Genomic DNA, 16,431 nt, shown 5'->3' with positions numbered 1-16,431 from the left:
CAGTATGCCAGCTAATTTAGAAAACTCAGCAGTGGCCACATTTTCATTCCAATCCCAAAGAAGGGCAATGCCAAAGAATGTTCAAACTACCACACAATTGCACTCATCTCACATGCTAGCAAAGTAATGCTCAAAATTCTCCAAGGCAGGCTTCAACAGTATGTGAACTGTGAAATTCCATATGTTCAACCTGGATTTAGAGAAAGCAGAGGAACCAGAGATCAAATTGTCAACATCCACTGGATCATCAAAAAAGCAAGAGAGTTCCAGAAAAACATCTACTTCTGCTTTATTGACTATGCCAAAGCCCTTGACTGTGTGGATCAGAACAAACTATGGAAAATTCTTCAAAAGATGAGAATACCAGGCCACCTTACCTGTCTCTTGAGAAATCTGTATGCAGGTCAGGAAGCAACAGTTAGAACTGGACATGGAACAACAGACTGGTTCCAAATTGGGAAAGGAGTATATCAAGGCTATACATTGTCACCTTGCTTATTTCACTTATATGCAGAGTACATCATGCAAAATGCCAAGCTTGATGAAGCACAAGGTGAAATTAAGATTGCCGGGAGCAAGATCAATAACCTCAGATATGCAGATGACACCACCCTTATGGCAGAAAGTGAAGAAGAACCAAAAAGCCTCTTGATGAAAGTGAAAGAGAAGAGTGAAAAAGCTAGCTGAAAACTCAACATTCAGAAAACGAAGATCATGGCATCTTGTCCCATCACTTCATGGCAAATAGATGGGGAAAGAATGGAAACAGTGACGAACTATTTACTGGACCCTGAAATCACTGCAGATGGTGACTGCAGCCATAAAATTCTCCTTTAAAGAAAAGCTGTGATGAACCTAGACAGCATATTAAAAAGCAGAGACATTACTTTGCCGACAAAGGTCCATCTAGCCAAAGCTATGGTTTTTCCAGTAGTCATGGATGGATGTGAGAGTTGGACTATAAAGAAAGCTGAGCCCCCAAGAATTGATGCTTTCGAATTGTGGTGTTGGAGAAGACTCTTAAGAATCCCTTGACCTGCAAGGAGATCCAACCAATCCATCCTAAAGGAAATAAGTCCTGAATATTCATTGGAAGGACTGATGCTGAAGCTGAAGCTCCAATACTTTGGCCACCTGCTGCAAAGAACTGACTCACTGGCAAAAACCCTGATGCTGGGAAAGATTGAAGGCAGGAGGAGAAGGAGACAACAGAGGATGAGATGGTTGGATGGCATCACCAACCCGATGGACATGAGTTTGAGCAAGCTCTAGGAGTTGGTGAGTCTCAGGGAAGCCTGGCATGCTGCAGTCAGGGCTTTGCAAAGAGTCGGAGTGACGGAGTGACTGAACTAAACTGAAGTCAATGAGAAATCAATATTAGACATTATTTCTTTCTTATTTGACTGGAAGAAGTGACATGTGGACAGCATATTCTAAACTCCCAACAGAAAAGAACTATTACAAATGACAGTACATTTCTGGAAAGCTTTCTCTTCTAATGATGTATTAGTTAAAAATTCCTTTTAATTACCCTTTCTCAAACTCTTTGCATCTTATTTTTAAAATGTAAAACTTACTTAAAGTAATTGCTTCAAAAGCTTCTCTCTTATTCCAAACATTTGTCCAATTAAAGAAATATGCATACTTTGAACAGAAATTATAGGTAAAACATTAAGACAAAGAAGGAAAGTGTTCTCCAAGTACCTGAACTGCCTTCTCATTAGCATTGGTTTTCTCAGGTTAAGTCAAAAGAAGACAGCTGCAAGTATGATGGCAGGACTCTGGAAATGTTATTGATTTCAAGGAGCTCACCAGATTATCAGATCTGTGTCCATAATGGATATTCTGAACAAGGCTTAAAGTTGAAAAAGAGAGAGAGAGATAGAGGGACATAAAAATAGGGAGAGTGAGAGCTATAGAAATAGAAAGAGAATAGAAAGAAAAAGGAAGACAGAATTTGAGAGATCTTCCTGTGAACCATTTCACAAGCCACCCCTAGTTCCAGGAATCTGCCCAAGCAACACTGCACTCACTCACACCATGGGACAGAGTTCTGGGTGAACTTTACCAGAAAAGAGGTGTGTGCAATAGACCAGATTGCCTTGTGACCTTTTCCCTGCTCAGATATTTGCTTGGGTGTCCTCTCTTATCTTTTACAGCTCATGATATCCCCATGAAAATTTTTAAGGATCTCAGTATTTCTAGACATCTTGGCACTTTGATTTCTCCCTGATTTAAAGCCCCAGTGCATCAGAAAAACACTTCATTGTAGAGACTCCCAAGTATTAACTGAGGATAAAGAAAAACACTGTAAGACAAACAATGTTTGTTATCTTGCTACCACAGTGCAGCTTTATTGAATAAATAAGAGCATGGTAAATATAGACCTATCAGTTTGTTTAATCCTCAAGGACATATAACTCTAGATTCCAGCGTTTAAAGAGAAAGTTTGGTGTGCCCCACAATTCAATCTGAAACCACTATAACATGGGGAAAAGAGAAAACAAGGGCCATGTCAGTCAGAAACAACCATAGATCCAGTCAGAGACAAGAGTAGCCTTTTCAAAGCTATCACTCAGCCTAGAACAGTGGTTCCCCAGCCCCTACTGTTGGAGACTTGGCTGCACATTGTAATCAACTAAGGAGCTTCAAAACTACTAATGTCTGTATACCTAGACAAAACTACAACTCAAAAATGTACATGCACCCCTGTGGTCTCAGCAGCACTATTCACAATAGTCAAGACATGCATACAACCTAAATGTCCACCAGTAGATGAATGGATGAAGAAGATGTGGTGCACATATACAAGGGAGTATTACTCAGCCATAAAAAGAGCAAATCAAGGTCATTTGCAGCAATATGGATACGACTAGAGACTATCATGTTCACTAAGTGAAGTCAGAAAAAGAAAGACAAATACCGTATGATAGCACTTATATGTGGAATCTGAACTATGCCACAGATAAACCTATCTACAAAACAGAAAACAGACACAGAGCACAGACTTGTGGTTGCCAAGGAGGAGAGAGTGGGGGAGAGAAGGACTGGGAGTTTGGGATTAGCAGATGTAAACTATTATATATAGGATAGGTAAACAACAAGGCCTTACAGTATAGCACGTGAGCACACTAAGTCATTTCAGTTGTATCCAGCTCTGTGTAACCCTACAGACTGTAGCCCCCAGGTTCCTCTGTCCATGGGATTCTCCAGGCAAGAATACTGGACTGGGTTGCCGTGCCCTCCTTCAGGGGATCTTCCTGACCCAGGGATCGAACTCACATCTCCTACGGCTCCTGCTTTGGCAGGTGAGTTCTTTACTACTAGCACCAGCTGGGAAGCCCTACTGTATAGCACAGGGAAAGACATTCAGCACCCTGTGATAAACCATAATGGAAAAGAATATATAAAAAAAGAATGTCTGTATGTATATACCTGAGTCACTTTGCTGTGCAGCGGAGATTGATTGACATGACACTGTAAATCAACTATACTGAAGTGAAAAAGAACAAAAAGTTTTTAAAAATACTGATGCCTAGATTTCATCACCAGAGAATCTGCTGTAATGACATGGGATGTGACCTGGGAAACTGGATTTTTAAAAGCTCCCTCAAGTGATTATAATATTAGCAACTAAATTTGAAAATTGCTGGCCTAGAGAATTTCTCATATGATTACATGCCTTTAATGAATACTTCCTAGACCATGAAATGATGTCTAAGGGCACAATTAACAGTGGGAAAGATGGGGGCTTCCAAGTCAAAGAAGAGCTTTGACAGTTCGTCAAGGGCTTCTGTTGTTTTTCAGTCACTAAGTTGTGGCCAACTCTTTGCAACTTTAAGGCTGTAGCATATCAGGCTCTTCTGTCCTCCACTGTCTCCCAGAGTTTGCTCAAACTCATGTCCATCGAGTCAGTGATGCCACCTAGCCATCTCATTCTTTGCTGCCTTTTTCTTTTGGCCTTCAATATTTCCCAGCATTAGGGTCTTTTCAAATAAGTCAGCTCTTTACATCAGGTAGGAAAAATACTGGAGTTTCAGCTTCAGCATCAGTCCTTCCAATGAATATTCAGGGTTGAATTCCTTTAGGATTGGTTGGTTTGATCCCCTTGCTGTCCAAGGGACTCTCAAGAGCCTTCTCCAACACCACAGTTCAAAAGCATAAATTCTCCAGCGGTCAGTCTCCTTTATGGTCCAACTCTCACATCCATGCATGACTAGAGGAGAAGTCAGGGTTTGACTATATGGACCTTTGTTGGCAGAATGATGTCTGTGCTTTAATCTGTCTAATGTAATGTTGATGTTAAAGTTTAATAGGAATTTCATGTACAAGGCATTCTTGCAAACATATAATAATAAAATGAAAAGTTGGGAGATTCCCAGTGCCCCCAGAATGATAGTTTACATGCTGTATGTATGGCATCCTGGAATGGCTTCTCCATAAGAAAACGTGTATCCATCCCCATACCCCTTCTCCTCCTCTAGGGGTGTGAGTACAGCATATAAATTTTTACTGCATGTGGCAGTAGAAAGCAGTGGTTTGAGGCACGGGTCTGTGGAGTCAGACTGCCTAAGTTCAATTCCAACTCTGGGCAAGTTAATTAACCTTTCTGGACCTCAGTTTCCTCATCTGTAAAATGTGGACTATAAAATGATACTTGCCTCATAGGGTTGTCATTAAGCAAATAAATATGCCTAAAGAAACAGTGGAAACAGTGTCAGACTTTATTTTGGGGGGCTCCAAAATCACTGCAGATGGTGATTGCAGCCAGGAAATTAAAAGACGCTTACTCCTTGGAAGGAAAGTTATGACCAACCTAGACAGTATATTCAAAAGCAGAGACATTACTTTAGCAACAAAGGTTTGTCTAGTCAAGGCTATGGTTTTTCCAGTGGCCACGTATGGATGTGAGAGTTGGACTGTGAAGAAAGCTGAGTGCCAAAGAATTGATGCTTTTGAACTGTGGTGTTGGAGAAGACTCTTGAGAGTCCCTTGGACTGCAAGGAGATCCAACCAGTCCATTCTAAAGGGATCAGTCCTGGGTGTTCTGTGGAAGGACTGATGCTGAAGCTGAAACTCCAGTACTTTGGCCACCTCATGTGAAGAGTTGACTCATTGGAAAAGACTCTGATGCTGGGAGGGATTTGGGACCAGGAGGAGAAGGGGACGACCGAGGATGAGATGGCTGGATGGCATCACCGACTCGATGGACATGTGTTTGAGTGAACTCCAGGAGGTGGTAATGGACAGGGAGGCCTGGCGTGCTGCAATTCATGGGGTCACAAAGAGCTGGACACGACTGAGTGACTGAACTGAACTGAAAGGCCTTAGAACAGTGAATGGAATACGGTATGAGCTCGGTATGTGTAAGGTATTTTTAAGACCGTCTGTGATCTGTGCTGTTTGACTAAGCAATTACCATCCTAGGAGTGGTGATGGAAACTTAGATTCCTTATCTATGTGTATAAAAAGACATGGGTTGGATGTGCTAAACTGAATGAGTCCTTAGATTCTGCACCAGAGACAGACAAAGGGAATAGATAACCTGAGTCAATGTGTGCTAGATCCTTCTTTAAAGACCACCAAACTGCCTTCAAGGTTATTGGGAGCCACATGTATCTCAGATAAGACTTCTGAGCTGCCAGGAAGACACTAAAGTGTTGGTTCTAAAAACATTTGGCAAAAGAGCTTGTGAATGGCAGATTCCTGGGCTCTAACTCCAGAGTCTAATCTGGTAGGTCTGGGGTCAATGAGTCTACAGTAAACACCTTAGGTGACAATGACGCCTGTAATTAGCAGACCAGTTTAAGAATCAGTTTAAGAATCACTGGACCAAGCAATCTAGGAAATTTGATATATGAATCTACATTTTCTGAAGAAGAAAGGTAGCAAGCCCATTCAACCCACTTTCTGTTACAGGGGAAATGAAAAGATAAATAGATAATATGGAGGCAGAGAATAACAGGGGAGGCATCCAGGCAAGATCTGCCAACCCACCTGAGACTAGAGGTTGGCTGTCTTCAGACAAAATTATTTAGAAATCAACACAGCACTTTCCTTCTTTCCCTGGGAGTCTAAGGATCAGAAATTGATACTTTCAAAAACCTGATTTGGGTAACTTTTTTTCTTTTTTGGCTGTGGGGCTCACAGGATCTTAGTTCCCTGACCATGGATTGAACCCAGGCCAACTGCCAGGGGATTCCTGGGTATCTCTGTTGGTGATGTTGCTTTTTTAATGATCTGGAGTCGCTTGCTTCTTTTTTTTTTCCCCTGTCAATCTTTACTTCCCTGGAGATCAAACTAAGTGATAGTGAGAAACATAAGGGAAAAAAATCACTGACTTACCCTCCTACCTACTTTCTCAACTGGGACTCCAAATCTATTTCCATCAGGCCCAGTCCCATTTCTGAAGCAGTCTGCAGTCCCTCCTCCAAGCTCTGGATGGACCACAAGAAAGGGTCCTCATCCATTCATCTGGCTGGAGGCCACTCAAGGTCACTGTGACCAATGATCCAGTATTTCTCCCTGACAGAGGGAGACTTTATAGACCTGATCTGTGCATCACCATGTTGCGTCTTGTGCTAAGATGTTCACACTTGAGTCACTTCAAGCCAAGACTTGAACTAGCTCATATGCTTACCGGCATGGCTATTTTCAGTCAGCAAAGGAAAGTGTCCTGCTGGGTAGCAGCCTCCAGCATCTGCCTTTGGCTTTACATTTGCAGTGTCTGACATAGGCAATTGGTCTACCCCCAATGTTTGGCCTATAACTGTACTACAATATCTCTTCATGCTACTAAGCTTCATTTCATTGATAGAAGTGTATAAATCTATCCTCCTACCCCCTTTGAAGGAAATAAATGTTTATCAATTACTACTCATGTAGTAATCACTTCCCCGGTGTCTCAGACAGTAAAGAATCCGCCTGCAATGCAGGATAGCCAGGTCTCATCCCTGGGTCTGGAACATCCTCAGGAGAAGGGGATGGCTACACACTCCAGTATTCTTGTCTGGAAAATTCCATGGACAGGGGAGCCTGGCAGGCTACAGTCCATGGGGTTGCAAAGAGTCAGACATGACTGATCAGCTAACATTTTCACTTCTTTTTTTTTAAGCATGTGCCCTCCATATAGTTTTCATCATTTTTTTCTCAAGGAAACCCTATATAGTAATTTTATTGTAGGTTTTATATCTCATTTGGCCCTCTGTCTTCTTAACTTGAGCCTTAACACCTGATTTTACTTCTGAACAAACTGGATGCATGATCCCTGCTATTAAGGAAAACCTGTAAATGACATGGCTACATTAACATCAGCCTTACTGAATAATTGATCTTACCCTCCATTTGCTGTGACAAAGGATTGCTCAGAACTAACCTACCAAATCCTCTCTGGTAGATGTCATATAACATTTAATTGGATTATGTCGAACAACTCTATATAGTCCAATAATTCCCCAGTTACCTTGGGATATCTTCTCTAACAAGATTACAGTGAAGAATCTTTAGGTAAGCTAAGTTGTTTAAACATTCCAGAAATGCTTTATTGAGATTTTTAAATGTTCACTGAATGCAAATACCAGCTTTAAAATTTTCCCTGGCTAAAATGATCAGGACCAGAGGGTGTCCATATAACTATGTGTGGCAAGGTACCAGTAATTGAATTCTGAGAAAAATATTAGCTCAGCCCACATCCCTGGGGAGTTGGGATAGCCTTCTATAATTAAGACATAACTCCTGAATGGATTCTTTAACTAGGGGGAAAAAAAATCAACCCTTCCTTCTTCTTAACTGAATGTCAGGGTATATGGATCTGCCCTAATTAGACAACAAAAAATATTTGCACTCACATATTTACCCAGGAAAATGTATCCTTAACTTCTCTTTTTTTTTCCACATTTTTAAAATTTGTTTATTTGTCTATGTTGTGCAGCATGTGGGATCTTAGTTCCCCAACCAGGGATCAAAGCTGAGACCCCTACATTGGAAGTGCTGAGTCTTAACCACTGGACTGCCAGGCAAGTCCTTATCCTTAACTTCTATGCTTTCAAATGGTTACCAAAAGTCAGTTAGCAGAATCAATGTTCATAAATCAACACTCATAAATTTATCATTCTAATATTCTGAGTTTAATTTTTGGTTAAGATTCAGACCTTTCAACTGCAATCAACCCAGACTAATTCCACCAAATTGTATTTCAATGGTATATAATCAACCTTTGTTTGCGGACATCATACAAAGTTCAGTTCAGTCGCTCAGTCGTGTCCAACTCTTTGTGCCCCATGGACTCAGCAGGCCAGGCTTTTCTGTCCATCACCAACTTCCAGAGCTTGCTCAAACTCATGTCGATTGAGTTGGTGATGCCATCCAGCCATCTCATCCTCTGTCATCCCCTTCTCTTCAATAATAATAATAGCAGATAACTATTTTGAGAGTTTACTATGTGCCAGGCACTACCCTAAAGTGCTCTATATGCATGATCTCACTTGATCCTTTCAACAGCTCTTTGAGCTAATTACTATTATTTCTCCTCACTTTATAGACAAGGAAACCAAGACAAAAAGTCACATAGTAAGTTGTAAAGCCAGGATTTAAACCTAGGCAGGCTGATGCCAGAAACTTTATGTTAAACTAGTCTACTGTATGCCTTCCCCAAAGTAACTATTTGATACATAGTCACAGGGCTAGTTCAAACTTTAGTGTGACTTCTGTGGGGTAATTTCAACAGCTCACTTAGTACTAAAAAGCCAAGGTGAAGGACACCTTTGGAAGAAACCAGCAGCCATCACCCTTGGGGGGTCTTTCTCTACAAGGGACTTAAGCAGCTTGGAAAGTGCATTCCAGCCATTGAAACTGACAGCAGATTCTTGGATGTCAATGAGCTTTAGTTTTTGTTCCTCATATTGGAGTAATAACACAGTGAGTTTTTTTTAACTGAAGTATAGTTGCAGTACTATATTATATGCTACAGGTGTACAATATAATGACTTACAATGTCTAAAGGTTATACTCCATTTATAGCTACTATAAAATATCAGCTATATTCCTCATGTTGTACAATATATTCTTGTAGCTTATTTTATACGAAATAGTTTATACCTCTTACTGTCTAGAGTGAGAGTTTTACACCCCCACAACTGGCCTCACACAAATTACCAGCTATCACAAAAGAGGGGTTGTGCTCGACAGAAAATAATCCCTATGGGAGGTTGGAGAGCCATTAGCTATGTCACTGCAAGACAGGTAATGGTTCATCTGAACTCACAGAGACTTGGTTTCAGAAGATTGTTAGAAAAGTTAGTCACCACTTGAAATACAACCATCAGATAACAGCTCAGGTTCACTAATATAAACAGGGGCTTTACTGGTTCATGAACATGAGAGGTTCAGGTGTAGATCTGGTTCCAGGCAAAGCAGATCCAGAAATTCAAACAGTCCAGGCAAGGCTCCACTGCTCTGTCAATCCCTCAGCTCTGCTGACCACAGCCTGGCCTCTTTCCTCACAGTCTTTCTCCATGTGGTAAACAAGATGGCTGCTGACAGTCTCAGATGGGAATTCCAGCAGAAAGATGTCTCGCTCCCAGAGTTCATAAATCAGTCCTGGGAAAGACTATAATTTGTCCAGCTAGGAGCATGCAACCATCCCCCCATCCTAAATCTCCAAGCAAGTTTGGCTACTCTGATAGTTCAGTGTGAGTCACACCCACTCTGTGGCCTGGCTATGTTGGGGAAACAGGTGGGGATGCACTGTCCCATGTGGTTCAGATGGTGTTTGAGAAGAGTTTCCCAAAAGAACCACAAAATGAAGAAATCACTGTGAGCAAACAAAAACATGGCTATGTAAACGCTTGGCAATAACAATTAAAGTAACTAACTAGATGCCTCCACTTTGCCCATGAAAAAATATAGGTTTTCTGTATTGGGCCTTTCTGATTGCCCTTCCAGGGTACTTTGCATCACTAGGTTTCCCATTTCAGAAGACCTGGGCCAGTGTCAGAACTCTGACACTGAAGAGCCCTGTGAAGATGAGGAAGACTCTCCTACTTTCTGGGGGGTTCTTAGTAGGAAATTAGATACGAGACCAGCACTCCCTACTCAGCCCAAAGATTCACCTTTTGACTTAAAAAAAAAAAATCACTTCTCCTTGCTGGGTCCTAATCTTCTTATCTAAGTGAGGGTAAGGGATTATCTCTAAAATAATCTAAGATAATCAATTTAAAAAAAAAAAAAAAAACAGGAAATCCCAAAGCATCTGCAATCCTGACCTTGTGGGCAAAGCTTTCCAATCTCCCAAGCCAGATACTTAAAAATTCCATCTGGTGTTAAGGAAGGTAGAGCAGGGAAGCAAAAGCCTGTGTTCACAGAGCAGGCCGGCAGCGGTGTGTACAGGGGTGGGGAGGTCCAGAGCCATAGGGTGGAATTGCCAGGAAGCACTTCCAGGACCACAGCCCAACCTCACTACCACAGCTGAGGCTTAACGAACACCTCACCCTTTGCTTCATAGTTCAGCGCCTTCCAGTTAAGGACATTAGGACTGAGGTTCCCACCAACATAGACAGTGTTAATCTCTTCCGGCGACAGCACAAAGTCCCACATGTTCACATCTCCAATGTCTCCCACCAAACACTGGTTTCTATCAAAGCCCCCAGCGAACGCATCCTGCTCCTGCCCCAGGATGATGCTGGCGTCTTTCCCCAGAGAGGCTCCCTTCTCCAGACTCTTCCTCACCCGGGGTTTCCCATTCACCCAGAGCTCTGCAATTCCAGAGGTGGACTCCCAGCTGGCACAGATGTGTGTTGGAGCTTGAGTATTTTCGAAACTCTGGAATGATATCTCCTTCCCATGTACTCCAAAAGTATAGCCTCTACCCTTAGACCAAAATATGAGGATCTCGTTAGGTTGCTGCCTGGTGGCATAAGAGAAGATGCTGTAGCTGCGGGTTCGGGCCAGCTCTGTGTAGAAATAGAGACACACGGTGAAGGCTTTGAGTGGGGTCTCTAACTGTGTTCTCAGAGATACGTAGGAATTCTCCGTCTCTTTGGGAAACACGAAGGCCTTCTTATGCAAGTCTGTGAGACAGAAAGCAGAGGAGAGATGAGAAGTTTCTCAGATCACAAAGATATATTCCTGCATAAATAGAGTTTGGGATTGAGAAATAGACTGATTTTTCCTCAGTGTCATACACACACACAGACATACACACACTCACCCATGCTGGATGTCCCTCTGACTTCACCTTGTATAATCTTAGGCCCCACTCCCATCACTCAAATCAAATCCTTGGCACATCCTGGAGTAGCCCCTACCTGTCTGGCCCAAAACCCTAGAGAAGCCGATCAAGGCCAGGAAGCACAACAGCCTCTCCATGGTCAGTCTATGCCGCCAATGCTTCTAGCATCTGGATTCACCCTTCTGGAGAAGATGTCTTGGGCTGAAAGCTCAGCAACCAGAAGTCCTAGATTCTTTGCCTCTAGACCTGCTCCATCCTGCATGGATTTATATCCAAGGCAGTGGGGGAGTCCGTGCCACCACGTAAATGATTTTCCAATACTAGCTTTCTCAGCAAGTGTCAGGGCTCTGGAAATAAGGGAAGCAAAATAATTCTGGAACAGAGAAATCAATGTTGGTTATTTATTACAAGCTCCTGTGACTATGAGATCACCAGTTCTTTGTGACAGGAAAAATGAAGAAGCTCTCTGAGAGTTCCACTTGGGTATTTATCTTGAGAAAATAATTTAAAAAATCTTAATAGAAGCATGGCCATCTGAGAACATATCATAGTGCATCTCTAGCACCCACTTCAGCCCAAGTCTTGGTGTTTCATGGAGGATAGCTTCTGGAGATGAGCATCATTGCCAACCCTTTTCAGATGCCTCCGGTTCACAAATTGGGAAATACCAAAAACAAACATGTCATCCACAGAGCCAAGGACAATTTTTTCTTAGTCAGCTGAGTTTCGTTGCAAGGAAATCTCTGGTTCAGTGAAACATGTGCCTGATCACAAACGTACCATATGTCAGAGTTTCTTCATGTCAAGGTTCAGGGAGGAATCAAGATGATGCACCCAATCCTTCGGTTGTGTCCGACTCTTTGCTACTCTATAGACTGCATCCCACAGTCCTATGGATGCATGAAGGTGAAGGAGAAGTCGCTCAGTCATGTCCAACTCTTTGCGACCCCATGGACTGTAGCCTACCAGGCTCTTCCATCCATGGGATTTTCCAGGCAAGAGCACTGGAGTGGATTGCCATTTCTTTCTCCAGAGGATCTTCCTGACCCAGGGATCCAACCCAGGTCTCCTGCATGGTAGGCAGACACTTTACCATCTGAGCCACCAGGGAAGTCCATAGAAAATCTCTATGGACTCCTCTGTCCATGGGATTTTCCAGGCAAGAATACTGGAGTGGGTTGCTATTTCCTTCTTCAAGGGATCTTCCTGACCCAGGGATCAAACCCACATCCCTTGTATCTCCTGCATTGGCTGGGAAGCCAGTCTTACTATGGATCTTTATTTAATCCAGTCTTCAAATGGCTATTTAGCTCCTCCTCTCTCTTCAAACCCCCAGAATCTCATCCATTCTTATGTGCAGCAATCACAGCTCTTTACTGAGAAATTAGAAGAAAGCCACTGTATCTCTTGTAGCAGAGGCTTCTGGCAGCTGCACGATACCCATTCTCCACTTCTCATCCAGTAAGAACAGGTTGGTTGAGCACACGGTCACCTACTCAAATACTAAACTTCCCAGCCTCCTCTGCAGTTAGGAGTGAGAATATGATTACATTCTGGCCAATGAGATATGAACAGAAGGAATAAGGACATTTTCCAGGTTGCCCCCTTTAAAGACTTCTCTTGTGCTCTTCCTTTCCACTTCCCCTCTGCCTTCTGTCTAGTATTCAGACATAATAATAGGAGTTAGAGTATCACTTCTCGACCACCATGGGTGAGATGCACATTTGAGGTTGCAGATAGATGGAGCCTGGATAATTGACTATGGAATCACGGCATCAGCTCTAGACTAACTACCCCAACATTTCCTTGAAGGAGACATACTGTCTTTTGTTAAATCAAAACTATTAATGTGGTCTTCCTGCTATAAAATCCAAACTGATATCTTTACACATCCTCCCATCTCCAAATCTACCAGCCTTTCTGAATCTTTACTTACATATACTGCCTCCCTCTTATGACAAAGGATGAACTGTCTGTCTATATCTAAGGGCAACCTTTATACTTCTGCAAAGAATCCCAGACCCTCTTAATCACTCAGAGTTTTGCTTCCATCAGTATCGTATCTTTTGCATCATTAATTTCTTCATCTTTACTCAATCATTCCCAAAACCAGACAAACATGCTGTAATATATTTAATCTTTTACAGAAAGGAAAAAAGAAGGGAGGAAGGATCCCGCATGTCAGGCATCCCAAGATTCCACACCTCTTCAGCTACTGTTCATCATTTCTGCTCTCATTTACTGGAAAACTCCTGGAAAGGGTTTTGTGTACTGATAATCTTTGTTTCCCCATCTCCTGTTTTCTCCTCAATCCATGCAAACAAGACTTTGGCCTCCACCACTTCAGCAAAACGAACGTAAGCAAAAATCTCTTCCTTGTCAAATTTAATCATTGATTTCTGGCTTGACTTCTCATCAACAACTGACAACAACAGCTATGTGCCAGAATGCTTGAATACTGGCACATAGATTTTTTTTAAAGTGAAATGGTTTTAAAGTTCTCTGCCTAATAGAAGTGGTCCTCCCTTTCTCCTCTCCGTCCTTGATTCCCAAGTGGAACTAAGAGATGGCAGAGCCTTCAAGGACATTGCTTGAGTCTCTCAATCTAGTCTTACTAGTTTCACCTCAGGTCCTCTGAAGTGAAGTCTATTAGCCAATATACCCTCTTTTTACTTATTTTAGTTGGTTGTGTAATATTTACACTTCAATGAGTTTTCACAAATAGAAATCTCCCTGACAATTGTGTGTCCAAACTGATTACTACTTGCCCTAAAATGAAATATCCATTTAGCATCCTTGCCCCAGGAATCCCCCTCCCACCCCAGAGAAGTATAGGTTTTTTATGGAAGGGGCAGCATATAAGCTGAGACACAGGTAGGGAAGCAAGGGTTTTAACACTAAGAAAATAATACGAGCAATGGTCACCACAAACTTCATTTTCCATTGCTTCATTCACAAACTCCAAAAAAATTTCTTGAACCTCTCTGTGCATGATACTCCATTTTAGTAAATCAATATCTTTTCAGTCCTCAAATTTTATTGGTTTGCAAGACAAAATTCTGAGATATCTTTACTCTGTACCAATTATACCAATTCACTCTCTTATTTACTCTCTATAGTGGGTCATTAGTGTATCTTCTCTGCCGGCTATTTCCCACTTACTAATCACTATTAGTATTGCTGTTGTGTTTGCCAGCAAAATAATTACAGTTGTATTTGTGGAGTATTATTGTCCCTCTCTGTTCCCACCATTCATAAAAACTGGCTAATGAAACAATGTATAGAAAATTTAGGCCTGAGGTCTTTCAAAATAAGTGAGAGGCTTTCACGTTTCCTTGAACAAGAAAATAATAGACCTGTGTTTGAAATTTTCACTGGTGGCAGGATGGAGGATGTATTGGAGTGAGAGAGATGGTAAACAGGGAGAACCCCTTAGTGGGTCTTAGTTCATTAGTACAACAAGACACATGTTAGGAGATTTACCAGGAATCAGGCACTAAGCTAGCTAACTAGAAAGTTTTTAAAATCATTCTGGACCCAATCCCAGTGTGGCAAAGCAGATTGTGTTTGTGTGTGTGTGTGTGTGTGTGTGTCTTCACAACACCAAATAATGCTTCAGTATCAGTTGCATGCCCTACAATTCAATTTTAATACTATCTCCCCAGAGATAGTATCAGATTCCACAGGTTAAGGATTCATTCTTACAAGACTGCCCACCGCCCCCCCCCTCCCCAACCATCCCTTCAAATGCGAATCTGAAGCCAGGTTGTGCTATAGACCTACTGGCTATAGAGCAGAGATTCCAACAACCTCCTCCACCCTGGGTTCCATTAATCTGCCAAAGTAGTTCACAAAAACATTTTACTTACTAGGTTACCCCTTAGTTATGAAAGGATATAACTCAGGAACAGCTAGATGGAGGAGATGCATAGGTCAAGGTCTGGGGAAAGTGACGAGCTTCTATGCCATCTCTGAACACACCACTCCCTTCACATCTCCACGTGTTCACCATCTTGGAAACTCTGAACACCTTTTGGGTATTTATGGGGGCTTCTTTCACAGAAGGCAATGGCACCCCACTCCAGTACTTTTGCCTGGAAAATATCATGGACGGAGGAGCCTGGTGGGCTGCAGTCCATGGGGTCGCTAGGAGTCGTACTCCACTGGGCAACTTCACTTTCACTTTTCAGTTTCATGCATTGGAGAAGGAAATGGCAACCCATTCCAGTGTTCTTGCCTGGAAAATCCCAGGGATGGGGGAGCCTGGTGGGAGGCCATCTATGGGGTCGCACAGAGTCAGACATGACTAAAGCGACTTAGCAGCAGCAGCGGCAGCAGCAGCAGCAGCATCACATCATTTGCCATTTGTGATTGAGCTCAACCTTCAGCTCCTCTTTCCTCCCTGGAGGTATGGGGGTGAGACTGAAAGTTCCAACCCTCTAACCACATGGTTATGTGGTCCACTGGAGAAGGGAATGGCAAACCACTTCAGTATTCTTGCCTTGAGAACCCCATGAACAGTATGAAAAGGCAAAGTGATAGAATACTGAAAGAGGGACTCCCCAGTAGGTGCCCAATATGTTACTGGAGATCAGCGGAGAAATAACTCCAGAAAGAATGAAGGGATGGAGCCAAAGCAAAAACAATAGCCAGCTGTGAATGTGACTGGTGATAGAAGCAAGGACTGATGCTGTAAAGAGCAATATTGCATAGGAACCTGGAATGTCAGGTCCATGAATCAAGGCAAATTGGAAGTGGTCAAACAAGAGATGGCAAGAGTGAATGTCGACATTCTAGGAATCAGTGAACTAAAATGGACTGGAATGGGTGAATTTAACTCAGATGATCATTATATCTACTACTGCACACAGGAATACCTCAGAAGAAATGGAGTAACCATCATGGTCAACAAAAGAGTCCGAACTGCAGTACTTGGATGCAATCTCAAAAACGACAGAATGATCTCTGTTCGTTTCCAAGGCAAACCATTCAATATCACAGTTATCCAAGTCTATGCCCCAACCAGTAACGCTGAAGAAACTAAAGTTGAATGGTTCTATGAAGACCTACAAGACCTTGTAGAACTAGCACCCAAAAAGATGTCCTTTTCATTACAGGGGACTGGAATGCAAAAGTAGGAAGTCAAGAAACTCCTGGAGTAACAGGCAGATTTGGCCTTGGAATGCAGAATGAAGCAGGGCAAA

The 16,431-nt window shown here is 42.3% G+C and overlaps 1 protein-coding gene across 3 annotated transcripts; it reads right to left on the bottom strand.

Annotated features, from left to right (window-relative positions):
- Window positions 1–7,549: 7,549 nt before the first annotated feature.
- Window positions 7,550–12,933, bottom strand: LOC138073098 (C-reactive protein-like). 3 transcript variants are annotated; one of them, XM_068964578.1, is made up of 3 exons: window positions 11,304–12,933; window positions 10,934–11,066; window positions 7,551–10,534 (listed from the first exon to the last, which is right to left on the bottom strand). In XM_068964578.1, exons 1-3 carry the CDS (start codon window positions 11,362–11,364, stop codon window positions 10,456–10,458), a joined length of 273 nt encoding a protein of 90 aa, XP_068820679.1. In that variant the 5' UTR covers window positions 11,365–12,933; the 3' UTR covers window positions 7,551–10,455. The 3 variants fall into 3 exon arrangements, with proteins under 3 accessions (XP_068820676.1, XP_068820679.1, XP_068820677.1); XM_068964576.1 differs by having other exon boundaries at window positions 7,551–10,565; window positions 10,932–11,066; window positions 11,304–12,894; XM_068964575.1 differs by having other exon boundaries at window positions 7,550–11,066; window positions 11,304–11,548.
- Between the last annotated feature and the right edge of the window lie 3,498 nt (window positions 12,934–16,431).

The sequence above is a fragment of the Capricornis sumatraensis genome, chromosome 2 (assembly GCF_032405125.1).
Source record: "Capricornis sumatraensis isolate serow.1 chromosome 2, serow.2, whole genome shotgun sequence".
Classification (NCBI taxonomy): domain Eukaryota; kingdom Metazoa; phylum Chordata; class Mammalia; order Artiodactyla; family Bovidae; genus Capricornis; species Capricornis sumatraensis.
Note: the sequence above shows the minus strand (reverse complement) of the source record. Positions and strands in the feature narration are given on the sequence as shown.